Source organism: Lepisosteus oculatus, chromosome 8 (assembly GCF_040954835.1).
Source record: "Lepisosteus oculatus isolate fLepOcu1 chromosome 8, fLepOcu1.hap2, whole genome shotgun sequence".
Classification (NCBI taxonomy): domain Eukaryota; kingdom Metazoa; phylum Chordata; class Actinopteri; order Semionotiformes; family Lepisosteidae; genus Lepisosteus; species Lepisosteus oculatus.
The window spans coordinates 14,561,687-14,589,137 of record NC_090703.1 but is presented as its reverse complement, the minus strand read 5'-3'; the positions used below and the strand labels follow the sequence as shown (position 1 = coordinate 14,589,137).

At 34.5% G+C, this 27,451-nt stretch overlaps 1 protein-coding gene across 4 annotated transcripts in view; it reads left to right on the top strand.

Moving 5' to 3' along the window:
• The first annotated feature begins 20,104 nt into the window (after window positions 1–20,104).
• meis2a (Meis homeobox 2a) overlaps window positions 20,105–27,451 on the top strand; it is a 72,040-nt gene continuing 64,693 nt past the window's right edge. For 2 of the 4 annotated variants that reach the window (XM_006632424.3, XM_006632423.3), the window contains exons 1-6: window positions 20,105–20,785; window positions 21,296–21,525; window positions 22,395–22,536; window positions 22,945–22,995; window positions 23,679–23,729; window positions 24,381–24,530. In XM_006632424.3, the coding sequence (XP_006632487.2) occupies window positions 20,774–20,785; window positions 21,296–21,525; window positions 22,395–22,536; window positions 22,945–22,995; window positions 23,679–23,729; window positions 24,381–24,530 (636 nt within the window). In that variant the 5' untranslated portion in view covers window positions 20,105–20,773. The remainder of the gene's footprint in view (window positions 20,786–21,295; window positions 21,526–22,394; window positions 22,537–22,944; window positions 22,996–23,678; window positions 23,730–24,380; window positions 24,531–27,451) is intronic. The other 2 variants (XM_015350818.2, XM_015350817.2) reach the window with 1 other exon arrangement.

The following is a 27,451-nucleotide window of genomic DNA, read 5'->3' as shown; positions in this document are numbered from 1 at the left end:
TCAAGCGAGGACTTTGACTAAGCCACTTAAGGACATTAACTTCCTTTTTCTTAAGCCATTCTGGTGTAACTTTGGCGATGTACTTTAGGCCACTGTCCTGCTGAAGGTGAATATTTGTCTTAGTTTTAGGTCTTTAGCAGACTAAAGTAATTTTCCTCTAAGATTTGCCTGTACTTTGCTCCATCTATTTTTTGTGTTGTGCTGCGTTTGCACCAGACATAATAATTTGCATTTAGTCTAAAATGCTCCGTTGAGTGACCACAAAACCTTTTACCAAATGTTTGCAGTGTCACTTAAATACTTAACAGTAAACTTCATGTGAGATTTTGAAATGGATTTCCACTCTGACATGCTGGTCAGCTTTGTGGATTGACCAGGATGTTATTGGCTAATAATAGACACTTTCTACCATTTCTGCCATCGAACTCTTTCAAAGTCACCATTGACTTCATGGTGGCACCCTTAACCTGTTTCCTCTTTGCTTGGTTGCTCAGTTTGGAGGGATGTCCTGATCTAGTTGGTGTCTAGGTGGCATAATACATCTTCCACTTCTTAATGATTTACTTTGCTGAGCTTCATGTGATTTTCAGTGTCTTTGTTTAATATAGATGTTGTTCTGATCAGTGCCTACCCCCTAGTTGTTTTGAAACCTCCTTGGTCTTCATGGTTCCATCATTGCGCGAAATTCACTACCTTACAGAGACACATATTTATTCTTAAATCAAATGAACCACGTTAATTCCACCTACCTGTAACGAACAATTCTTTCCAGACCCTATTCGGACGACACAATCCGAAATAGTGAGGAAACACTGGGGGAAAAGATCATGCAGGAATACGGGGATGAAAACAGGGGGGCGTGTCCAAAATGCGCTGGTGCTCAGGGGAGGTGTGGCCGGGGCAAACAATCCAAAAGTAATCCAGACGGGGAATGCAAAAACACAAGCATTAATCCATGGCCTGGCGATCCATCCAGGAGATTAAAACCAGGAACCGGGTCGGAACCGGCAGGGGGAACAGGAACAGAGACTTAAAAATATAACGGAACCAAACTCATCAGGACCCAGGCTCGCACGATATGGAAATCAGATGCAGAACCCAGATGCAGGTTTTTAAGGTGGACTGGGAACAGAGGACAGGTACACATAATAAAGTCTGAAGTGAAAGGACCGGAGCACCCTTAAGGAGGAGGGACTATAATCTTGACACTACCAAGGCCATTTAACTGATTGTGTGGCCTGTCAACATATTTTTGTGCACCAAATTCAAGTTTGCCAATACAAAGTGGAATACTTATGCAGTCAACATATTTTAGATTTTGATTTTCTGTTGCGGCTTTTGCTGACATTTAACTTGCACCCTTAAGTGTTCAATCTGTTCCCAAGTTTTGATGAAAATATTCCGTTTAAATAATGTGTATACTTCATTTGTAATTAAACAAAATGGTATATCATTGGAAGGAGGTGAATACTTCTGCAAGTCACTGTATCTGTCTCTGATAACCTTCAGAGTGAATTTTGTATTAGAATCTATATACTTGAAAATCTGCCTCTTGACATTAAGCAAGTCTACCTTTTAAGAATACTGTTTAAAGGCTTTTGCCTTGTTCATTTCTAGATTCACAATAGCACAGAAGAGAAGTCAACAAGAGTCAGTTTTCTGCATTTTAATTGACATTTTGCACCCTGCCAGTTTATGGTAATTAGTCTGGACCACCTTATCACGTCTACACATTCTAATTTAATAGCAAACTTGCCATGCAATTAAAGTAACTTGGGCATTGTTAAAGTGTGCTTTGTGGTGCGTTTAATAATGTAACAGACTTTCTTTAGAACTGTATCTTCAGATTAAATGAATTTATTCAAAGACTGATTAAAATAATATTACTTTGAAATTAGACATCTTACTTAAAGGAGGATGCTTTTTCTCATAGAAAAAATGTATCTAACATATGTAACTGTAGGCATTGTAGTGTTTTATAATAGCCCTGTGCAGATGAGGTGTTCTTTTATCATGAATCATGTGACATCATATTCTATGGAAGAATGTATTTTAGCCTCCAGATTACTAATATTAGACAGTAATACCTGCATATCTGGATTATATAAATAGAGGAAAATCCATTGTTTTAAACCTGTTTACTTTACTGCATTATTAGGAATGTTCTACTCTCAAGGCTACAGTTACTACCTACAGTACACTTACCCCCAGCAAAGTAATTTATAATCAGACATACACATTTTCTAAATGGTTTGAAATTATACATTTGATAAAATACACACATATAATTCAAATACATGATCAAGTATGAATGATTGAATAATACTTAAAATTGATTATTTTGGAATTTGTAAGGTTCTTCTATATACAACTATATAAACTACTAAATATGATGTTATTGCTGTGTAGAGGTTTAAATGTTCTTTTTAACTGTTTTAGCTGTTCATTTTAACTATCCTGGGTGAGATTCTTTTTTACAGACTGAAACATGAAGATGTGTCACTGATGTTCACTCTGCAAATGTCAGGGACAGAAACCTAAAGAAGGCAAAGAATTGTACAAGCTTCCACATAGTTTCCCTGTATCAAGTCTTGAGCTGATTCATATGAGTACCCATAAAGTGAGAATATAGTTTCTGCAATAAACGTGTTTGCTTGCAATGAACTGTATCATTCTCTAGTGAGGTAAAGCCAATGTGTCAGCAAGTGCTAAAGCAATGCACAGAATGAGAGGGAGAAGAGTGGGACATAATTGTCCAATTAAGAACTGATCGAAACAGAAGGGTCGGTGTTAAAATACAAGTATTTGGATATTGGCTTATGCAGACTGAACACCAGTCTGTAAGGTTTCTTCCTTAGCATCGTAGGACAAAGATCTTGGCACCATTCTATGCGATCTCCCTGTTCTAAAATCTCTCTTAGGTGCATGCATGTATTTTAAAAAAGGTCTGGTAGAGTGGTTACTATCCTTTGATAGGACCCTTTCTGAAAAAGAACACAAATAGGCAAGGTAGTTTTATGTAATATGTATAGTATATTTCCAGGAAATTTTGCCATTAGAATGAGAGATTAGAATCTTAAAATTTTGTTCCTGCCTAAAAAAGATATTGTAGCATAATATCTTACCAAAAATTCAAATTTTTCATTAAGCATGCTTTGGGTGAACTCCTTGATTTACTACCATATAAATAATAACTATGCACAAACCTCCCTCAGCAATGTCTTTGACCTATTGTTGAGCAATTAGTATGCCAATGAGTTGGAGTCATTGGCTACAGACAAAACCATACAGAGAATATTATTATTCAAATAATACAGGATATTTTCAGCAAACGAATCTTGCAAATCATTTTTTTAATTGCTTTCATTCGTTTCAACAACTGGTTGGGTGAAATTAACTGCATAATTTGAGCTTTTAATCAGGTATTCTAATAAACTGACCTGTGCTGTGAAGACTAATTTATTGTCTTCTTTATCACCTTCATGGGCATAAACTGGATTAATGAATTGAACAAGGTTAAAAACAGTATTACAGAGCTTTTCATTTACCTGTTATCAATCATTCTAGGTTTCTCAATGAGTGGTATGGAAATTAAAAGAACATTACTGACCTGCTTGCAGGATGACAAAGTAGACAAATTTTCTGTCTGTAATTTTTATTTTATTGAAATGTGCTCTTCACAACAAAGATTAAGTCCAACCTACTGTGTACCGACCGTAATTCAAGTCCTTAAGCAGTCAAAGTTCGAAATCAACATTTTATGATGAAATCTTTCTTAGACATTCTGCCTTTCATTTTCCTTTCTGAGAGTACACTGTACATATGTTGTAAGGTTTAAAATATGTAATTTTACAAACAGGAATTTGCACGGAGAAAAATCTAAAATGTATATTTTTTGTACACAGTAAAACACAGTAAAAAATAAAATACACTTAGGATCAAGTCCTTTTTTAAAGCAGTAACTCAGAATATTTTTAAAATGCATTTCTGCACTACTATCCAAACAGATATTATTTTAATTTAAAGCAAACAATTCTAGAAACAATTGCATCAACTTAGTGAATGGCTGTCCTTTTTGGTACATTTTACTGTTTTGCTTTAACTTCAATAATAAAATTTGGTAATTAATGTAAACCTAAATAAGAGCATGGAAGTGTAAAATCTGAAAAGACACCTCCTCTTCTTAAAAAAGTATTTTAAACAATAGCCTTCATTCCTATTATGGTTTTTGCTACTTCTTTGTGCTATTTTTGTGACCTACAGTCTTTCGTCTGAATGTAAAAATTGTAAAATATAAAGCACTGCCACTTGTAAAACAGTACAATGTGAAACAATTACATGTGACATGAATGCAGTCCCATTTTAAACTCTGTCATATACAGGGTCAGAAGAGGATCGGGTTTTTTATTCAGAAGTTCTCAAAACCATAAATGCAGTTTGGAAGGGAAATGTGCTTGAATTTCTTATTCTCTCTTGCTTTTTTATCACGACTTTTGACGGCTACCATACGCTTTTTCATTCGCTTTTATTTATAAATTCTAAAAAGAGAGCACAGCCTGCCAGTTCTTTGTTTACCATTTCTTATTCCTTCCACATATATGTTACTGTCTTTCCAAGCTTTCTTTCTTGGACGCGTCATTTCTGACAATGTTAATGATTTACTGTAAAGCACTCTGTGCAGTATGATTTGTGACATCTAGGCTAGCTAGATAGGAGGACTAGGAAGGTTTCTGGGGGAGTGTTTGGGATGCAGAAATGCCTTGAAGATAGCAATTTATTATATTTAAGACAAGTATGACATCCTACTTCAAGGAAGCAGCACCCATACATATTAAGGGGGGGATTTTTTTGTGGTCGAAGCAGGGAGGAGAAGGTGAGTACAAAGGAATGCCTCAGTGTTTTTGGAGATGACATAAAGATAGGAGGCGAGGAAATGGAGGCAGGAGGCTGGAAGATAATGGGTAATGGAAGAATTTAGCCTGGGGCTATATGCCTGCTTTGCCTACTTCTGTATAACTAGTATATTTATAATTCAAATACATACCTTTAATAATTAACTACCACCGAATATTAAAGAAGAATACAGAATATTATGTACAGATAGTCAGGCATTATGCATTCAATTTCAACTGCTGAAAGAAACAAAGAAATAACTGGGTAGCTGAAGTTTCTTTCCTTTTGCCTTTTTCCAGAGAAACTACCAACACTGAGAATTTCCCATCTGCTTCAGAAAGGAAGTTTGTTTTTCACTCAGCATTGAACGTGGGCATCTTCATATTGCTTTCTTCTGTAATGATGTAAAATGTGAACTGAGTGAGACTACATCAAGTGAAGTATAGTGAATGATTATTAAGTAGTAAAAAGCCCATCCATCTTAACCAGGCTGGTCTCAGGGACATAGATTTAAACCAAAATATCACTTTAAGTAGTGGTAGTGGTAAGTCATCTTACATTTTTAAAGTTGCTATTCACAAACAAGGAATGCATTAACCATTTCTGACAATATTTTTGTTCAATTAAGCCATTCTAAGGCATTTTAAGCTGTAGAGTTTCAGAAATGTGATGTTCTTGTAATGCGTTCGAACACACCAAAATCAACCTGATGACTTGGACCACTTTATGAGAGAATCATCAAAACTTAAGGCACTTTTTCACTCTTCTTACCCATCAAGGTTGTCTGCATACAGAAGCCATTTTGAAAATGAATTCGTTTTGTTCTGTGACTGCTGGCCTGTTTAGTTTGAACAATGAAAATGTAGTGTTAACCACTAGAAAAGGTGAAGATGAAAATCAATCAGAATTTTTTTCTTAACCCATTTGGTACCCAGTGATATTCCTTGTATGACATCTGGTTTTCATTGTGAACTTTTTCAAGTAAACAGGAATGTTTTATTTTTATTTCAAATTGAAACGTGCAAAAGCATGTATTTTTCAAACCAAGAAAACGGCAGTTGAAATGATTAATCAGAAACTGAAAACAACGACTATTTGAAATGATCCCAATGTAGGCTTTTAGCATAAACGGAGATTTCAAGATATGGTATCCAACTGCGTGCAGATGTGAAATATCATTGTTTCACTATTGGCCATAAACGTCCTTTGAATTTATACCAATAATTTCTTACTCACTGTTTTTGTGGAGGTATTCTTATTATAAAGCTATCTGAATCCAACAGCTGTTACCATTGGAAAACATGCTAAGATTTTTTCTGTTAAATGTGAGAATTGGGATCTTATAAAGGGCATGAAATGGTTTGTTAAAATTCATACTGTAACAAAATTAGGAAAGAGAACTATTTTATCTTCAAATAATCCATATCTATTCAATAGATTTAGGTATTGTTAACATAGTCCTTCACTGTATTTATTTCTAGCAATCGGATATATGTTTAATTAAACATTAGCGAAAAACTTGCTTAACTGCATACTGCCTTCAGTGATACCTCAAAACCTATAGGCCCTGTTTAAAAAAATTTTAGGAAGTTACATTTATTTCTTTTTATTATTCCTTCTTCTTATTAAGCTATCCCTTCTTATAAGAGTCTTCCTGCTCCACTGTATTTTTAATATAGTGCCCAATACAATATATTTAATGTACTATGATAAAGTAACAAACTAGGTTTTCATGCAAAAAGATTAAAATAAACAAGTAAAATTGTTAGATACATGAATGAGTGTGATTGAAACTATTCCTACAAGTTCTCTACCGAAAGGATAGAATACCTTATTTATGGCATATCTTACCATTGCAATAAGAATCATTAGGTTTGTGTTAGTAAGTGTTTATTATGACTCTCTCTGTGATGGTAGCCTTACAGACATTTTGGAAAGTATGTGAAAATGCTTCTCTGAAAAAGCTGCAAGAAACTTCTGTACACATACAGTGTACACTAAACAAATTACACTTGTACTTTTTCCACTTGTGTTTTTTATGATTGTGTACATGTATGACAGTGGAGTTACAAATCAACACACTTACACGTACATGATAGAATAAAGTGATTTGCCCCTGTGGGAAGAACAAGCCTGAATATGCCTCTTTGATGGGTATATAGTGAGAGAAAATGAAAACAAGAGGTTATCCTGCCTCCAAAGAGAATCATAATGCAATAAAGCTCATGTTAGAAATATTGCAGATGTTCTCCTTCCTTCATTTTTTGTGTTCTATCATTTAGTGAAGAAATGCACACTTCACTTACACTCACTAATTGATTTTTTCTTTTTAAAAAGACAATATATTTTAATATCATCCCCTTGGCCACACTCAAGGATGTGATAATAAATAGCTTTTTGAAGCATAATGAGGATTTGAAAACATTTTTTATTTAATTCCTTTTAATTGAGGCTTACTTTAGAGGGATTTGGATAAAAGAACAAAATGAAAAGTGTCTTTTTCTTCCTGTCAACCAATATTGCTAGAAGACATTTGCAACATTTAAATAAAATAAACAACAGTTAAGAAACAAATAATTTTCAATGCTCTAATTTTTCATTTTTAAAACAGAAAATGTCTTTCATTCTGCATTGCCTCACATAGAAGCTTTTTGTTTGAATGTCCTTCAAAGTTTATCTTGCTGTATCTTGAACTTTTTAAACTAATTTTATTTTGGTGTACAAATTAAATTACCTTTCATATAAGTTTTAACAATAGCATTCCCCAAATAGTATGTTTGAATAAAAGTCACACTCTAAAACCCAGTAGAACCCTGGTGTTTTTTGTAAAATTAATTTATAAAATGTCACAAAAGGGATTTTAAATCTGGGTCTGCCTTGGAAATGAGTTCTAATTTTAGTAAAAGTTCATTATAATGCAGAAGTGTTACTCTGAAATTCATAATAACTTCTATATTTGTGATTTGTAATTTAATGTAAATCAAGTATCCTTTACTCTCGAATTGAAAGTTTGATTCCCTGTTTTGTTTCTTGAGTGGTGATGGGATGACAACAATGGTAACTCAGGGGTCATTTTAAGAAGTGGGAACCTTCTGCAGTTAAACATATCCAAAGTCATTTTATATTGGAAAGACCATAAAAGACTGAGGAGAGCTCAGTCTCTATATTTCTGTAATCTTTGCTTTCTCCTAAGTACCTAATAATAAAATAGTAAGCTTTGTGGTTGGTTATCTGAGGAATTGTATTCAAGAATCCTTCTGAATTCCAATATCATATTTGAATACGGCAGTAAGAAAAATAGGTTTAGTATCTGTATCTGTTTTGTCCATTTTATGCCCAGTTATTCCATGAAATGTAGTCCAGTTACAAATATTAGAATATATTGAAATGTTTTTACCTGGAAAAAAATAATACAAAGACAAGTTCACTGAGTACATCATTTTATGAATTCACAGCACACAATTCAATGAAGCACATGATTTGTAAAAACAGACTTTATTTGAAATCACATAATACAGCCATTCAGATAAATCTTTTTATTAGCACAATAGGTAGTAAAAAGGTAGGAAATAGCAAAAATATAACAATGCAATGAAGGAAACATACATTTACATTATCCAGTTTTACTCTACTCAGTAATAAAATACTTAATGTTTTACCAAACATGGGGGATTCCTTAATAATTTTAACCTTGGTCAAGTGTTTCAATGGTTTCATTTTTACACACCGTCTGTACGTAACTCTTCAAGAGTTTAATTTTTTTCTGAAGTACCCTGTTGCCTTAAAAAAATAATTTATCAAATGTAGTGTTTTAACCTCCCCAGTATATCTTCTCTCCTCCAGACATTGGGCAGGATGTTCTGGTTTCTTTGTTACTTTACATGCTCACGAAATTTATACCTTTACTGCTGCTGTTTAAGGTCAGCCTTGTCCTCCTGTGACAGGACAGTAACCTTGATCATGATTTGCTGTTTTTTTTAAGTTACCTCAGTTCAGTATACTTTTACTTCAGTTAGACAACTGTTTAAACTGCATGTGTAGGTTTCAAAGGGTCTTCCTACCTGACTGAGAAATAAATTGAAGTTCAGAATGAGCTGAGATGAAGCAAGCGATTGCCAACTTAGATGCACTTATTCAAACAACCAGACCTTGGCAGGAGTCATGCTACCAAGCAATTTGAAATATTTGTTTAAAGACATATTTATTAAACTCTTTTTAGAAGGGAACTGCCTTATTTTGGTATAGTTTTAATCATTGACATCACAACTGAACAACCAACATTTAATATGGTGTCTGCACTCTATCTGATTCTAGAGGTTCACCGGGGTTTAAAAAATCTGGAAAGTTCCACATTTGTGTGACTTGAGAAGAATAAAGATATTATCTTGCCAGGGTACTCCTACAAATGTTATATGCTTTATAAAGTACCTTTCTTGTTTTAATGTAAGAAGTGATTAAGTAATGCATACTAACGTTAGAGCACTGTATTGTGGCTTTCAATGATAAGACAGCAGACACTCCCTGTCTAAGATACTTTAGATCAGGGATACATGTGATACTCCAGTGTTTGTGATAAAGACCAGAAGATGTCATAGAATCTCAGATGCCAACACTAAATCAAGCACACAATGATGCTATTCTATTGGTGTGAATTCATTTTCATGTGTTTATAGATAAGCATCATTATATTTGTGTAGATCACATTGGACAGAACACAGTGTTAAATGTTCATTTCTACTGGAATATTTTCCTATGCTTCTGGCAAAACATTTGACAGACATTCCCTCTGGTGTATTTTCTTTTCCTGGCTGATCTCCACGGACATTGGAGAATTATTGAGTCAAGATTACATTACAGAAGTGAAATGTATGATTCATGTAATATACTTTATAATATGAAACTTTTCTGTTCTATATTTAGTAATGCATGGCTCAATCTATCCTATATACAAATATTTACAACTAAAATATTCCTTTGTGTTTTTATGCAACTGGAGAGAGAGGTGTATGAACGCTTATAATATAAAACACTAAGCCTGTCTTTCAAGCACTGTTTTGCCGCTAACCATGTAGTGCTTCAAGAAAAATAAGCATTTTTATAGTTTTATCATCCAATACAAATTTTAAAAAAACAACAGAAAAGGTAATGCAGCTCCATGTTAAGTATTACACGTAGTTATATATACATGTACAGTATTATGTGTTTTTACATATAATGCTGTTGTTATCATATATAAATATATACATCTTTTTTTGAAAAAATCATATCCATAGCTTGTCCTACAAATTATATCCTTTAGAATTTTCTTAAGTTGTCATGCGTTCATGTCTTTTTACAGCATTTAAAGCTACGCTGAAATACGCTGTTTCAAAAATGTTAAGGTCTGCCTGATTACTTTAAACTGATGCTTGTGTTCACAAAGGTAAACAGGGAGATCAGGGATGGAGCTGAAGGAGTCTATTGTACAAGAATGAATGCAAACATGACAGAGGTCTGTTTCTATCTCATATCACAGGACATGCTCCAGCAAATTCTAAAGAGAACGTGTGCCTTTCATTTGGAATACACAGGTCAGTAAACTTTTATATGCTTAATAAATATGTAAAACATTATACACAAGTCAAAAGCTTGTGGTTTGTGTCTGTAGAAAAAAAAAGTAGAACTGATATTTTATATGATTGAAAACGACAGGAATGAAAGTTGTAATGTTATTTGCTTAAGCTGATGAAAAACCTGCATTGTGGGGTTTATTTTTCTCCCACCAAAAAATGGAACATAGAATCTGAAAGAAGCAAAGTTACACTAGCTCATTGGTATTATCATGTCAGTTTCAGTGTCTTAATATTTATTTAATCTAGTATGTTTACATTTATTTTGCTGTCACTGCTTCTTCTTGTCTCAGAAGTATTCAAATCACATTTATTTCTCCACTGTGGACAACTAATTCATTGCAAAGGGATTACTTGACTTTGATACGTCACAATTCATTTGTGTCATCAGCCTCCTTGTTTGACAACTAGCCATAATTACCCGGTATCTTCCTAAAGATGGAATTAAGTGAAATTGTTGACAACAAAGGGAAATACATTTTATAGAAAATATCCTTGAGGAAAATATCCTTGAGGAAATCATAATAAAAATGAATAGTAAACTATTCAAATGTCACTCCTGAATGGCATTAAAAATTAATCACAATGCTAAATGTATACTTATGTGGGACTGTTAATTTTTATTTTTTTCATTGAATCTCTTGTCTGGAAAAGTAGTTGTATAAAATGTGAGGCATTACTACCAAATTGTCTTTTTCCTAATCTACACTTTCTCTTATGTATCACACATTTTTACCATTAAGAATCTCTTATATAACAATCATTCATGTTTCTCAAAAAACATCTCCTATTTTTAAATGTAGCACAAAACAAATGTCGGGAACACTTTAAATTCTTCTTGCTATTTTAGCTTGGGCTATGAAGCTTTCTTTTATTTTTTCTTCTTTCATGGCGGGGTTTGTGCCATGCCTTGCACAGCAGCTTCTTTGTGGCCTCCTGTACTACTGCGAAGTACTTCAAGACATCCTCTGAGGAACTGTCATAAATGCTTCCAGTACTAATGAATATGACACCCTAAAATATCAATGGACACAATTTATTGATACTCTCACTTCACAGATCATAAATAAATGTGTGAGGGGATTAGAGTACACTTGTGTTAGAAAATAGTCCCTATGTGTAGTGTCAAACAAACCAATTTTCAAAGAAACTAGCAGAAGCTTTATTAAAGCCTTATTAACCTTATTAAAGGTCTTATTGTAACCGATAGAAAAAAATATTGAAATACTATATCTTATCTTAGTTTCTTTTTTATTGTTGGATATTGCTTGTCACATTTTGAGTACTTTAACAACTCTAAGAAAACTGTTTATCTCCAATTGTTTTGCACATCTCACTATTGCTCTGGCATACACTATCTAGGGAACATTTAGAGACATGGTATTTCTCTCTTGCTCGAAAACAATAGTTCTTCAGACAGGCTCATCTGCTTATTTATGAAAATAAGTAGATAAGCCTAGTAAAGACTCATGTCTTTAAGTTGTAAAATCTTGCTAGTGTGACATGGGGTCGAAATCAAATGGTATCCAATGCCTTGATTCATGGAGGAACCAAACGTCCTTTGAATTGTTTCCAACTCCTTTTTTGGTCCCCTCTGTTGCTCTCAGGAAGTATTGGGTGTTCTTTTCCTGAGCTGTCCTGTGTGTCATGCAGGCATGATGTCTTGTGTCTCCTCTGTTCATCCTTTTGCTGTTACACTCTTAAATGTCTTGCCCGTATGTATCACAGAAATGTCAATAATACCAATGAAGTCTATTTCAATAATAACATAAAATAAATCAAACCTCCTTTGTTGAGCAGGCCTGATGTCCAATGAACTACTGTATGTCAATTCAAAGAACCATTACATCAAAAACCGTGCAAATTATTATACTAAAGTGAGGAGTATATACTTTAGGTGTGGTCATTCAAGGTTCAGTGAACACTTTCTGAGCAGGTCCTACTACCATCATGTTTGCTTTTCAATTACATAATGTGAAGTACGAAACATTAGAGAGTTAAATAGTTACAATATGTGAAGGAAATGTAACTTTATTTCACAATGATGTCATGTATAAATGAATAATCCACCCATCCAAAAATGTTTGTAATTGCAGAACATAACTACTTTACTTTCAACAGGCACTCATTATTACAATAATAACCAAATGTTAGGCCTGATGTTTAAATATTGTGTAATCATCGTTTGTATGATTTAAGTTTTGTATAATAATTGACACCTTTTGTGCTCTATTGTAAGTTAACAAAAGATACAGTCTTTTTAGAAAAGCACAATTATTTTCAAATGTTGCCATGTGCTCTGTTTGTGAACTGCATGTCGCTGACTGATACAAAAAAAAAGAATATGACCTTATGGACCTTATTACAGATTCAGATTAATTAAAGAAGGTGAAATTACAGGTACTATAAAAGGGAAAAATTAAACACTGGATGGCTAACAGAAATAATACACATATATATGTGATTCTTTATTAAGCTAGATTCTTCAAAAGCTTGCAAAACAAAGACTTTAATAGATTTTGACATGTGGTACATATTTGCAATATTTCATACATTGTCATATACAGACATAAGAGAGAAAAAAAGAAAAAGTGAGAAAGAACAATGTATTTTAACAAGAAAAGAAAACATATATATTATTTGTGTGTTAACCCTTCCTATACATGTTGTTGGTTTATCAAAGATAACTGGTAAAAGAATATTGAATGCATTGGTTTACAGTGCATAAAAATAACTGAAGTGGAAGACAGCTATAAGAAATAGTAGACAGGCAATCATATGACTTATTGAAATATGAAAGCAGTATAAAACAGAAAACAGGTGCTACATTGCTTAATTTTTATTGAAATAAATGTTAAGATGCAGACATGCATTAAATACAATAATGCTGGTAAAAATATTGTAAACCACTTTTATTTAACATAATTAATGACAAATGCCAATTATCTGCATGTAGACTATAAATCAAGTTTTATCAGTTTTAATCTGCATTTTTGAAGCAATGCTACCTAAGTGACATTCAGTTTAATCATTAACAACAAAAATGCCATCAATAATAATGAGTGTATTGCATCTCTGTGTCCATATTCGGTGGAAAGGAAAGTCTTAACCTCTGCCTGGAAATTTATGGAAGTTTCTATTTTTTTCACGCGTGCACTTTTGTGTTGCTTTCATTACACTAACCGTAAAATCTCATCTTAAGCTACTGTATGTGCAGTCTTTTTTATCTACACTATGCTCAATCACGGATACTAAGCGCTCGTGTTTTACAAAACACCATAAATAGAATGTTTTACAGAAACAAATATTGATTACGAATGACTATAACACTTCTGAATTTTGAAAGGGTTTTCTTTTTCCCGAAATAACAATCATACATAAGTTCCAGCTTGAATAAACTACCGCCGATGGTGTGGGAATAAAACCGGTCCGTTTGATAAACGCTCAGATAGCTGTCTGTCCTTAGAGCCTACAACAGAACAATTTCGTTTTACCCTTCTTAAAAAAAGGGAACGGGGGTCATCTATCAATCTGTATTTTTCATTGAATTTATTGTACATCTAAAAATGTTAGAGGCAAAAAAGCCCACCTAAGCATTTGTTTTCTATGTGAAAATTTGAGAATCTGTAACTGTAATATACATATAGGTAGCCTGGCTCTTTAAACCCCTTAAGTCTGATAAATGATGAGTGACAGAAGAACCGCAAGAGGGTCACTGCTATTAACTCGGCGGCATCTCAGCTCCACTTAAACTTCTCCCAATTACATCTAATGATGTGAAGAGATAGAACCTTTCTCCCCTAACCCGCTTTTTCCAAAATAAAAAATTATACCGTGCCCCCATTGCTTTCCCAGTAAGCGCACATGGTATTGCCTTTTTTTAAAACAGTAAAGAATGTTTTTTTTGTGTTGGTGTGTGTATGTGGGAGGGGGGGGGGGGGTATTATTGACACGGTGTGTTCACCGTAGGTTCAATGCGTTTGCAGTGCCGTGTATCTCAATACGGTGTTGATGAGTCAAGAATTTTCTACAGCAATGTGAAGTGTACATATATCCTTCCTGAATTTCGTGGGATGTGTATGCTACCGTAAATGAAAAAAGGAAATTATTCGATTATATCGGAAGAAACTTCGTTTTATTTTTTACCTGAAATAATCGCTTTTGACATGGGTAGCAAATCGGTTCATATGTAAGTGTCGTCTTAGTGGAATAAAATAATTCTGGCCATTTTGGTCATTTGAAAAAGAACAATATGGTAGTTTGCAATAGTTATATTACGGTAATAATAATAGTATTGATGTTTTAAACGTTATCAATGGTTTATAAACAATACGTGTTTTAAACACAGTTATTTCAAACATACAGACAATATATTATATTTTGTATCGGCTAGTAAATATATCTGTTTTAATTTATTATTATTGAGAACGTTGTCCCAAACTAATCGCTAAACAATTGCATTTGTGAAGTAAATACAATTTGGCTCCTAACTGTGAAAACGAGTCTTTTTTACTTTATTATTTGAATAATAATAAAAAAAATTCAGCAGATATTTAACAGTAACTGTCAGATATATGTAATCAAACCGGTAACCAGTAGGCACTGTGCTTCCAAATGTTACTAATTGGATTTTGGAGTTAGTACGGGTTCAAGTTGTAATACTCTGATAATTACGATAAAAGACGCTTTAATGACCATCATTAACATCCGTTTGCTATTCATTTTTATGAAAAAAATATGCTAATTTAAGTTTAGGAAGAGGAGTTCTCATTTGAAATATATATCCGTTTTATTAAACGTTAGCTTCGAAATTGTGAGGGCAGCTTTTTATGTTCAGTTGCAGATATTTATGTTTAGGCCTACATTTAATACGTTGCGTTGTATCTACCCAATTCTGAAACTTGAAAATAAAAGAATTAGCTGACAACTTTACAATTAACAACTAAGCCTGTTTTCTCTAACCTTTCCGATACATTAAATATTTCCTGATATAACAGGTAGAATTAAAATGTTTCATAAATAATTTAAAGGAATGTATAGGATTAAAATATAGACTTAGCATCTTCTATTTAAACAAATACATTTGATAATGCTATACATATATCTATAAAAGAGGAATACATTTAGAGGAAACCAAAATAAGCTTTAAAACTGAAATAAAACGGTTGGTTTCAGCCTCCATTTTTCATAGACTACTATTTTTCTTAAAACTTGTATAGGACTGAGAAAATATGTATTTCAGATTTCCAGATTATATCAAATCGGATCATAGAAAAAAGTGATAAAGGTAATAGCAGTGAACACGAAGAAGAAAAATTCGTTTGGAAAACTACCGTACTTCAAATGTAAAAGAATAGCAGTTAACAAAAGTCGGTGTTCAGATCAATCCGCCAGATAGCGCTATAGGGCTGCATATTTTGGTAATATTTCTTAAGTGGTTTCAAGTAAGAATCCCTTAGATTTTTTTCTATGGAACTACATGGTTGCATTTTCAGTGCTTTTTTTGTCGAAAGTATAGTATGCGAATCAGGGCAGAAAAAAATAGTCTTTGGAATTTACAGTCAGTCGCGAAACTTTTACAAGTTTCTGAGTTCCTCAGTCCACTTTGTGGCAGTCTCCTCGCATTTCGAGATCAGGGTCAAGAAAAGTTCAGCCTTATGAGATAACATTGGCTTTCAGAAATGAAAAGACTGCATATTGACAACCCATTACGAAGAATAAAAAACAATTTGAGACCAACGCAAAAAATGTATACAAACAATGCATGCTCATTTCGAGAAATATGAAACGAAAGCCAGAAGAGTAAATTCGCTTAGCAAACTCAAATCAAAACCACAAGGTAGAGAAAGGTTGTTGTTTTCTAATGTAAGCTATATTTGAATTAATTTCGTGTTTTCAAATTCAAAATTTAGTGTGAGCTTCCACAGACAATAAATAAAGACTGCAAACTGGCAAACTAGCGTTACGCGTAGGAATAACAATAATCGCAGTTTTGAAGACAAAAATTTGATATCGCAAACCAGATATGAAGTCATGTTACAATACTAAATGAGCATTTCAGTCACAGTAGAGATCGGTTGAAATGAGAAATGAAAGGCATTCCAATAAAATAAGCACGTTTCATAGGCTATCCAAGATTACGAGCATTACCGAATCTTTAAAGAAATTAAGAAAAATGCGATCATTTCCAAAGCTCTTGTGACCTTGTTATCAGTATCCTATGTTAATACATCGGTTATATTTACACAATCTCAAATAATCAGTCTGACAAACAAACTCAGAACAAAGTTACAAACAAGATTACGGACAATGTTGTTTGTTCCTGTAGTAAGGTATCAATTGTTGCAACAAATGAATACTTGGACGCTAATAGGATTTAAACCACGCGTTTTCTTTTTTTAAGCTTTAATACAACGATTTTCCAAGTACGACGCTATACTTGTGCATTCTGCGTGTGTGCTTTAAGTAAACAATGCGGATTATAGTGAATCTGAATCGGACAACGGTATCAGCATTGAAGTTTGGAATGTTTGTTATGGTGCGCTTGTAGGATGTGACACGGAGTGGGTTTTAGCCTAGTGATTGTCTTAGTTGTATTTTTCTTGAAATGGATCCCTGGCCCTTAATGAATCCCTACACAGCTGGGCAGGTCCCACTCGGACACCGAGAGCTCTAACCCTAAACTGACCCCAATTTGACACCACGAGATGAAATTTTACCGCCTGCTAAAGCCATCCTCAGCAAAGGCGAAAGATCTGTACGTTGACGGAGTTGTACTTCAACACACACGGATTTTCATTTGTACGTTTCTTAACTTACTACAAGATTTCATTCAGATCGGGAATGGGTTCATTCGACATGCATAGTGTTCTCAATTAAGGTGACTTGGAAAGTAGAGATCTGTATGTAACTTGCCTCGGACATTTAAATACAGTTAAACATTGTATAATTTTGGGATTGCACAGTCACATGCATTTGTAAGGTTTGTTTTGCGCTTTTCTATCATGTGCATAAATAAATAGATATGTGCGTGTATTTACGGTAGCATCATTATTTGTTATGAATATTAAAAAAACAATATGAAGTACAATGAGGATCACGTGAATGTGTTTTTGTTAATTTCATTCAAGGGCTGCTTTATTACACAAGACAAAGTGCAGCGCTAGATCGACAAAATGTATGAATACTTTGAATTTAAAGTAAAATACTTTATATTTTCAAAGCTTAAAATAAAGTAAAGACTGGAAAACTTCTAAAATGTCAGGTTGATTGTAATCTTCACTGTAATATCATATCGAAATGTATAGACAATGTATAACTATTTTATAACTATACAAGGGCAGATTAGACATGTTAGAAGTTATGTAGGGTAAGGATTATCAGCATACCAAGGATACAAATTTAGTAATTTGCATTCTGCTATACACTTTTAATTGTACATAAAGGTACATAAAAGAGTACCGCAATTATGTGCCCAATAGGAATCTATGTGGTTCTCAGAAATAAATTCCGTGGCTCAAAACTAAATTGGCATTATGTACGTTTTAAAATTAAATTAGAAATCTACTACACATAACCAGTTTTTCATGTGCCCGGCATGCAATGAATAAATAATAAGAACACAAATATAATTTTAAGTGTTAACAAACACATGGCGAACTACACAAAACTCATGAATAATTGAATCTGCTTCTACAAATAGTTATCCGCTTAGAATCTACTGAACTACATTCCTAAATAAAAAAAATAGCTGCGAGTTAATAACAATTCTCAATTTCTTAAAACAGTTCCACAAAAGTGCACCAAACAGCCATGGCTATAATAATAATAATAATAATAATAATAATAATAATAATAATAATAATAATAATAATAATAATAATAATACGCTTTAAAAATAGCACAGAAACAAATAACACCCTAGCTCCTAACTTTCTGCCACTGGTCTATTCCGAGTTACGCCAGATTCACTCTTAACAAAGGACGTAGAATTCACTTACCGTTCTTGTCCGGAAAAAAAAAGTGAAGCGTTAGTATACAAGACATTGTGCACGAACGCATTTATAAGCTGGAGATCGTTAAATGAACGGCTGGTCTTCAATGGCTTGCTTGACTCTGATTTTCTAAACAGTGTAACAGAAGCTAAAGTATTTGAGAAAGACTGCCATGCCGCTCTGCAGGATCACACTGTATAGCTCCTTCACAGGCTATAGCGCATTGAAATGTCCACTGCCGTTTGTCAACCCTACAGTACTACTTCTTACAAGAAGCGACCCCCCCCCCTTCCTAAAAGCATAATTGTTGTTATGATGCCTCATTTAATCAAACTGTTTAATTGCTGCAACTATTATCATCCCAAGGACTCAAGCATTTGTCTTTTTGGGGAGTTTATTGACCTTAAAGCCTCCTCCTCCCCTTTCCCAGAATAAGTGAACAGATTCATACGGTGCATGTTTAATTTTCAAAAATCAAATATGCCAAGCAGGCATATATTTAACAATGTATGTGAAAACCTATCAATATACGATGATGTCATATGCACAACAGGGTACATTATCACTGATGAAGCTAAATATTAAAGGGGATAGATGGCCTGCTTTAGGTTTTGTGCGCGAAGGAGCGTGAATGAAAAGGAAAAAAGGCCAAAGCACTGGCAATCGATGGCAAGACCATTGCTCCTCCTCTAAACTTCAAGCGCTCCCTATGATTGATGATCTCTGGGAGCTTTGATAATTGACTACTCTGAGGTAAGGCATGGATTTGTATCTAGGGAGGGGATTGGACGAAAGAAACATACAAAATTACTTTCCCTACAAAAGCCCCCTCCTGGACCCCCCCTCATCCTCCCCCCCCCCCCCCCCCTTTTTTGGAAAAGTTCATTCTGTGCTCAAGGGGTGAGCCATATCACTTAATTTGCTAAATAACCCCTTCGTAATTAGCAGCACCATTAGCAGGCATTACCGAGTTAATTCTTAAGCACACAGGCTGCAACCACAACAAAGATAACAAGCAAGCTTTAACCTCATAAATTAAATTCAAAACGGCTCCAGAGCTGGATGCGCAAGAAGTGTTGCAGGTAGTTACATTTCATTTAAAACTCACTCTAAACCCTAACATTCTCATTTATCTGAATTACGAATAGCAAAACCTTCTTTACTACATGTAAGAACGCGATATTTTAAAAATGAAGTTGATTTTTAAATAAAATAGTGGGCTGTTTTAACTCGCACCAGCATTTTGCAAAATACAGTTCAACTGTAATAGGAGCAGAGTTTGTAGTTAGTGCTGGAGAAATTGACGCAGGGGCGACTGAAAGAAAAAAAAAACTTTATAACATATTCTAATAGTTGTTGGAACTGCAGGCCTGCGTCTGGCACTGGGAGCTACGATTCATAAAGAAGCATTTAGCAGACATTAAAAAAATCTTGGCAGGATTTCAAATCCATATTTTTCCTTTTTTTTTTCTTGCAGTTTTGATTCTTGTTATCGGAGAAGAACTGGGTGAGTTGAGATGATGTGTTGTTTGGCTCCCCCCATGTGGAGTTGAAGCAGTCCTGATGCATACTCTGCATATCACAGTCTTTGGTCTCTCCTCTCTTTCTATAGCTGTTGTAGGACTGGCTATGGCCACCATACTTCCGGGTTCCGTCATTTCATTCTCCCGCCGATCAGCGCTGCAAACTGACTCTGTTCTATAAGCAAGCTAGCAGCCAACCTGCCAACACTCACTGACACTCACTCATCTCAGACCGAGAGATAGACGAAATACCTACAGGGAGGAAAGAAAGATCTTGAATTGCAATCTTTTAATTTCCATTGCCTTTTCTCTTTACAGTAATAATAATAAGAAAAGATAGCGATCCAGAGGCAAAAAGGAGAAGCGGAGTTGTTGGAAGAAAACGGGCTAAAAGATTCATCCTCTCTTGATCATCATCACCAACCATCATTCATTCATTACCTTGACAACCCCTGGCTTTGATTGACAGCTGGAGTGGCAAAAAGCCATGAGACACGACAGTTTAGTTACATGCGGGTTGTTGATGGGCCGATTGTAACCTTCAGTTTGGTGCTTGACATTTTTTTTTTGGAAGAGGAAAACAAGAAAAATTGCACAAACTACTCCCGATGCTTCTGCTTGTTCTTTACCGTATTGGAGAATAGGAGAATTCACTAAGTTGGTTGAAAAAGGAATCTTACCACTAAATCACTTTCTAACCGGACTGGGATATTAAACATACGACACATCCAGGAGTTTATTGGAGCGCAGACTGATGGCGCAAAGGGTAGGTTTTAAATCTCCAACACTTACCTATACAAACCCACTATAGGAGGGCCTATCTGGTTGCTGTCTTCTGTTGATGGCGTCTAATATACAATAAATATCTAAATATATTTCTTCTATGTTTTTTCAGTACCTTTACTTTCCGAGCTTCGTGCCAATTTCTGGTTAGCCGGCGATCTCCGCTGAAAGCATAGAGCTGTTTTTAAAGGGACTCTTAAATAATGTGCTGGTTTTAATGAAAAGACCCGGCTCTAAAGGGAATGCGGTTTAAAATGTTTTTGGTAATTTCTGACTTTTACATTTCTTTATTTTATTTTTTTGTTCGAGGGAAGTATTACTTTTTCAGAAAGATTTCCCTGCTCCGCAGGATTACTTACGTTTTCTCTTGTAAGCACACACTCGTGTTTTCGAGTGTTTTAGCAGAAGAACTGTCTTTCTAAGTTTAGCCTTTTCGTCTTGTCTTCCTCAAATCTGTTCCATTATCTCTTTTTTCTACTCTATTCCTTTCTAGTACGATGAACTACCCCATTATGGAATGGACGCTGTGGGGGTCCCAGCGTCTATGTACGGAGACCCTCATGCTCCTCGACCGCTACCCCAAGTACATCACTTGAACCATGGACCACCGCTACATGCCAGTCAGCATTATGGTGCACACGCACCTCATCCTAATGTAATGCCAACCAGCATGGGCTCTGCTGTCAATGATGTTTTAAAGAGGGATAAAGATGCAATTTATGGGTAGGTAAAAGAGAAACAGCAAACTTTTATTCTTTACGTAAAAAGTCTGGTTAAAACTTTCGGATATTAACAGATAACAATAAGATTATATATGCTTAAGCGATATTAAACACGACATTATTTACAAATAATTTTAAATATCTAAATAAACTATAAAGGCTATCTTTAGTGACCTTTTTTATGTCACTTTACCTTTTTAAAATACCAAGTTTTTTTCCTTGTTATAAGTATTTTTGAACTGACAGTCAAAAACTAAGTAGCAATGTAACAATTGTATTTAGGAATAATTAATAAATTAAGAAAGTTGCAATTGACTACCTCTTACACCGACCCTCTCCCCCACGCGAAGATACACACACAGGCTATTTGTTTTGATTTGAGTGAGGAAGTATTTTGTTTTTTATCATCTTACTATAGACTGGAAAGAGAGCACAGTAAGAAAGTAAAATAACACTTTTCAATTGTTAAAAGTTAATGTTTAGGAAACTTGTGGAGTACCTACTGAATAATGTAACAACTTGTACTGTTTTGGTATAAACTGTTTCGCTAAGCTTATTATTTTTTTCTTTTGGAGACGTGATATAAATGAAACCATTTCTAGTTTAACTCGAAAATATGAAGTCCTTAATATCCCCGCTACCATTATTAAAGTTCTTGCTGTTTAACGCCGACGTGTAAATACAAACTGGTGAACAACACAGTAATATTCACAAGCCTGTAAGTGCTAGAATTCCAAATCACTTCGAAAAGTTTAGCTCTTTTACACGTGTATTTTGTTATATCTTTTCTCTCGGCTGATGAGCTTAGTTTGCTTTTTTAAAAATCTTCGTATGGAATCTATGCTTAGGTTCTGTTTTCCCCCATTGCAGTCACCCGTTATTTCCCCTGCTAGCGCTGGTTTTTGAGAAATGTGAGCTGGCGACGTGCACGCCCAGAGAGCCGGGAGTTGCAGGCGGCGATGTCTGCTCCTCCGACTCGTTCAACGAGGACATCGCAGTCTTTGCTAAACAGGTCACTTTTTCACATCCGAACTCTCCTGTGTTTTAAACTTTGTGGAGATCTTAAAACGCGCGGAATATGTTAATGTTTTCGGTTATAACCGCTGACATTTGTTGCCATATGTTTCATTGCATTTTAGCTCCTTTTCTTTTTTGTACGTAAAAGTTTGAGACTTGACAAAATAAAAGCCAACAGCTTAGCATACTTATTAAGAACTCTATTTTCTTATTTAGATAATTCAACGCTAAAGTATATTAATACAAATATAAGGTATATGTTTATTATTTAATATGATTTTATCTGTAACGTGGCCTTTTCACTTATTTAAAGTTTAGATAAATGAGTAAAAGACGTTTTCTACTCTATGAAGATAAATGATCCAGAAAACAGCCTGACTTGTTTTTATATATACTGTTTTAGGTTCGAGCAGAAAAACCCTTATTTTCTTCAAATCCAGAGTTGGACAATTTGGTAAGATTGTTGTCTTTTACATTGTAAAAACAGCCGGCTATAGACAGACCTCCGTATATTGCTTAATGTGTATTTTGAAACTTGTCTTTGTTCCTAACAAACAAAGTAAATATGCTAAGTTTGGGTTTTAAAAGCACAACACAAATGTTTCCTAGGAAGCTTTCTTTGAAGTGAACAAGAGAAAACTCTAAGGGGTCTCTAATGGCAATGCGTTACACAGCTAAGAGATTGAGAAGGAAGTTACTGCTTAGGATAAATGATCGGGCATTTGGAGCTGTTACTTTGGGTAATGCTGATTATTTAAGTTCGGGAACTTTGCAAGTTTGCTTTAAAATCGTGTCGTTTGTCTTGGCTTCTGTTATTGCTGTTTGCAGGCGACAGGTCTGCAGTGTAAGTTGTGAAATACGGAGTGAAATACATATTTTTATTATTATTCCTTTTTATTTCATTGCACTTTACGGTAATGTCTAGTAAGCACCACTATGAGAAACAAGTACAGTGTACAGTATGTATACACATACACAAGGAAATTATTTCTGTATTGTTTTTACTTTCAGAAACCGATGTCACAATGCACGTTTTATTTTTTTTTTTGTAGTTTTGAATCAGACCCATAACTTTCATTATTAGTAATTGAGATCATTGGACTGCATTTCCAACTTTTGTTTTTCTTTCTGTTCCAGATGATACAAGCCATACAAGTATTACGATTTCATCTTTTGGAATTAGAAAAGGTAAAGGGAAAATTTTTATATTTCCAATAGATAAAAGTTAAAAAATTGTGTTTACGGTCAGGTGTATATATGATTTCTTTTATATAAAAAAGCAATCTTCAGTGCATTGGTAATCCGCGTCTAATCTAAATAGTTTTGTCGTAATTCAGATTTTGCCTGCGGCGCAAAACATATTGCAGCGATATTCGAAGAAATGAAGAAACCTCAAGTCATTCTGTTTTTAGTCTGTGCGCGACTAGATTAGAATTTTGCAAAGGACTAACAAATGATTTGCTTTAACATTATTTTATTTTAAGATTCGTCCTGGAGTTTAAGTACAAAGGACATCAAAACTGAAACAGCAAAAATGCGTAGATTTAGCGGCTGCAGTCCGGGCTGTTTTCTAAACAATATATAGTATTTTATATTGTAAATTAAAAAGCCTTTAAACATGTAAAGTTAAGTTTTACATAGGCATTATCTATCTAGTTTTTATGTGGTGTTTATTTTTTCTGCCTTTCAACTTGTTGCTTTAGTCTCTTGAGAATAATAACTGCTGTAACAATTTCACTATTGTTTCCTTGACTTCGACTATTATGCCCCTTAATTATAGTTATTCTTGGACTAGACTGCAGTTTCCCATCCTGAAAAGGTATTCTTCTCTGGTTTTAGGTCCACGAGCTTTGCGATAACTTTTGCCATCGGTACATTAGTTGTTTGAAAGGAAAAATGCCAATTGATCTAGTAATTGACGAACGGGATGGCAGCTCAAAATCGGACCACGAAGAACTCTCAGGATCTTCAACAAATTTAGCGGATCATGTAAGTTGGTTGGGTTATACTTGTTTTTGCGGACCGCGTTTGCGTTTCGAATTATAATTTTAAATATGGATCATTTTCGTCTTTCAGCTGTATACTATGGTGAAGTGAAACTGCTACGTTTATTTCAAGTAGTACATGTAACAGGTCTACTTGGTTCCGTGCTCGTTCCCGGCGTGGGAAACTTGACGGTTAATATTAACCTTCTATTCTACACTAGTGTTGTTACTGTTGTTTCTAAGGCTATTCTAAAACCTTTAGAATAGTCGAATTTACCTGGAGCTAGCTAATTTGAAGATGTCACAAACACGTTAGGGGATCTGTTGTAAACTGTTTTAGTCTGTATGATTGATTTAGGGGTAGTTCTCCCAGTTTAGCACTTGCCTTTGCATTGCAAAAGACTGAATTATCAGCGGAGGTATAAAGGAAAGAACTAATGTTGTATAAACTGTTGTAGCTTGTTTGTGTCAGACATTTAATTTGTAGTGTTGTAAACGTGGTTGCTGTTCATTGTGTGTTTAGTAACTCTATTATATGGTGGTGGAAGTAGAAACCGTAAAGATTTGTCAGACAGGCTAAACACACTAATTGCGACGTTGGGATTCCTTAAACCATTCTCTAGTAAAATCCAGATTCTAGCTGTAAAACTTCAAAATCAGATTATTAAAAGGAGATGGATGAAATGTGAGAATGGAAGGGCGCAGAAAAAGATCAACGCCTGTGTTGTGCAAAGCTTTGGGCTTTAGGCTATAAGTCAAAATTATAGTTTTGATTTTAGGCGTACAATTCGTCGCTGTCAGGTTCATAATGCAGGATTATACTCCTTGGCTGCACAAGCAAAGTTTTTTTTAATTGTTTATTTAAAAATATATTGATCGTGTGCTGGACTACTCTTGCTTGTTATGTAAAGGTTATAGATCTAGAAAAACTCTGAAGTTATATGTAAAGCAAAAACAGAATTATGCTAAATGAAGTAAAGCTGTCCTGTTTTTACGTACAACGTTTGTACAACAGTATGTGTTGCACTGTACTCGTATATGAGTTAGAGGCGCTGTCGTCAAAACTGGAACGAAGAGAAGATTACATTTATATTTCAGTTTAAAGTGTTGTGCTGTTACCAGTTGTATAATTTTGGGTAGGCCTGTATATAGCGATACAGTGACTGATTAGTATCTATCAGCTGCACATGTCCAAGCCTATTAAGCATTACAGCAGATTTAAGTGTTATGCAAAGTCACTTCACTGCATCTGTTAAGTCTGGTATAATAGTGTTGGTTGGCAATGCTCAGATTGCCTTTCTTCTTTACAGAGTTACCAAAAGCGAATGATTACGGAAGAAGAATTTAGAAATATTAGAAAATTGTGGTGTATTGTGGACTCTGGTTAGAGCTTCATCCTGTAGTTTGTTTCAAGTGTAAGTGTAGAAATGAGGCATGCTGTTGTTTATACTGAAGAGATTAGATAAACTAGGCTGTTTAGTTTCATGGCAGATGGCAGATGGTACAAGCCAATTTTCTGTGTTCCCTCATAATATTCAGATCTAGACATTGTCATTGGACCATTGTGTAAAGTATTATTTTGATAATTTGATAATTAAAGATTCCAGAGAAACGGGGCTGCCAACACCAAGACAGAATGTGTATGACAACCCATTTATCCTGAACCCATTAAGGTTAACCACTTTGTTAGGTATTTTACTTTAGAGCCTTTTATTTTCCTGCAATGGAAATTTTACTGCAAGTATTGGCTTTCAAACAAACACTGATCTGCACATTCTTAAAGAACATGATTTTTGATGGAATTTAATTTCACCTTAGTTGTTTATTCGTGGGTGGGGTGGGGGGTCGCACTAAAATATTAATTTGGACAACATTATTACCACATACAAAACAACATTTTACAGGCATACAAATACAAAAGAAGTGTATCCCATTCTGCTGGAAATGAATGTGGCAGTTTTTAAGGAAACAAACATCGTATTTATGTTGTTTCTGCTGCTGTTATGAACTGTGTGCCACAGCAGACCAATGCATATCAAGCAAAGGAAATGAATTTAAATACAGGTTTATATACTGAAATATGTGGCCACATATTATGGCATGAGTGTAAATTGGAGTAATATGTTTGGGGAAAAAATATTTTTGGAAATTATAAAAGTACTTTCACGTACAAATTAAACACGAAACTGTTTAATCCCTCAGCATGATCAATACAGTTTATGTTTACGTATACTAAACAATGGCCAGTACTTTTGATTAACAATGACTTGAATGTAATGCAGCATCTCTTAGGTTGTATTGCAAGGTATAGAAACATAGAAGGATGAGCATAATGAAAAAGTGTCTGTAATGTGGTAATGTGTTAAATATAATTAGAATGCAAAATGCAGTGATTTATTGACATGGTTCCCTATTTTGAATTTTTAGATAACGGCATCAAAAAGGTAGGTGACATGTACAAGATTTATGTTGGACATCACATTTTACAGCTGGAGAGGTATAAAGGAAATATGTTGTTTGATGGCAAGAAGTTTCAGTATCCCCCCTCATTTTATTATTCATAACTAGCTTCTCTTTTAGTCGGAGAGGAAAAGGCAATTTAATAGTTAGATATGCTAATTTATTTAGTTAGAATCTCTCACGTCCATTTTTCTTTGCTTTGATATGCATTTTTAATACATAGCCCAAGGCTACATCTCATTTGGTGAAAGTTGGTATGGTGGAGATGATGAGCGACTCCACAACAGAGGAGACAGCCTGTTGTGTTCTTTTTCCCTGGCTTTTTTTCACCTGATGGTAGGTCCTAATAAGTGCTGTTTTATTTGCACTTGAATGCAGCATTGTCTTTGAGCTGATTGGATTAAAACATTGGTAATGAAAAGAAGTCCTTTGATATACCTTTGTAAGGGAGTGATTCCTTGCAAT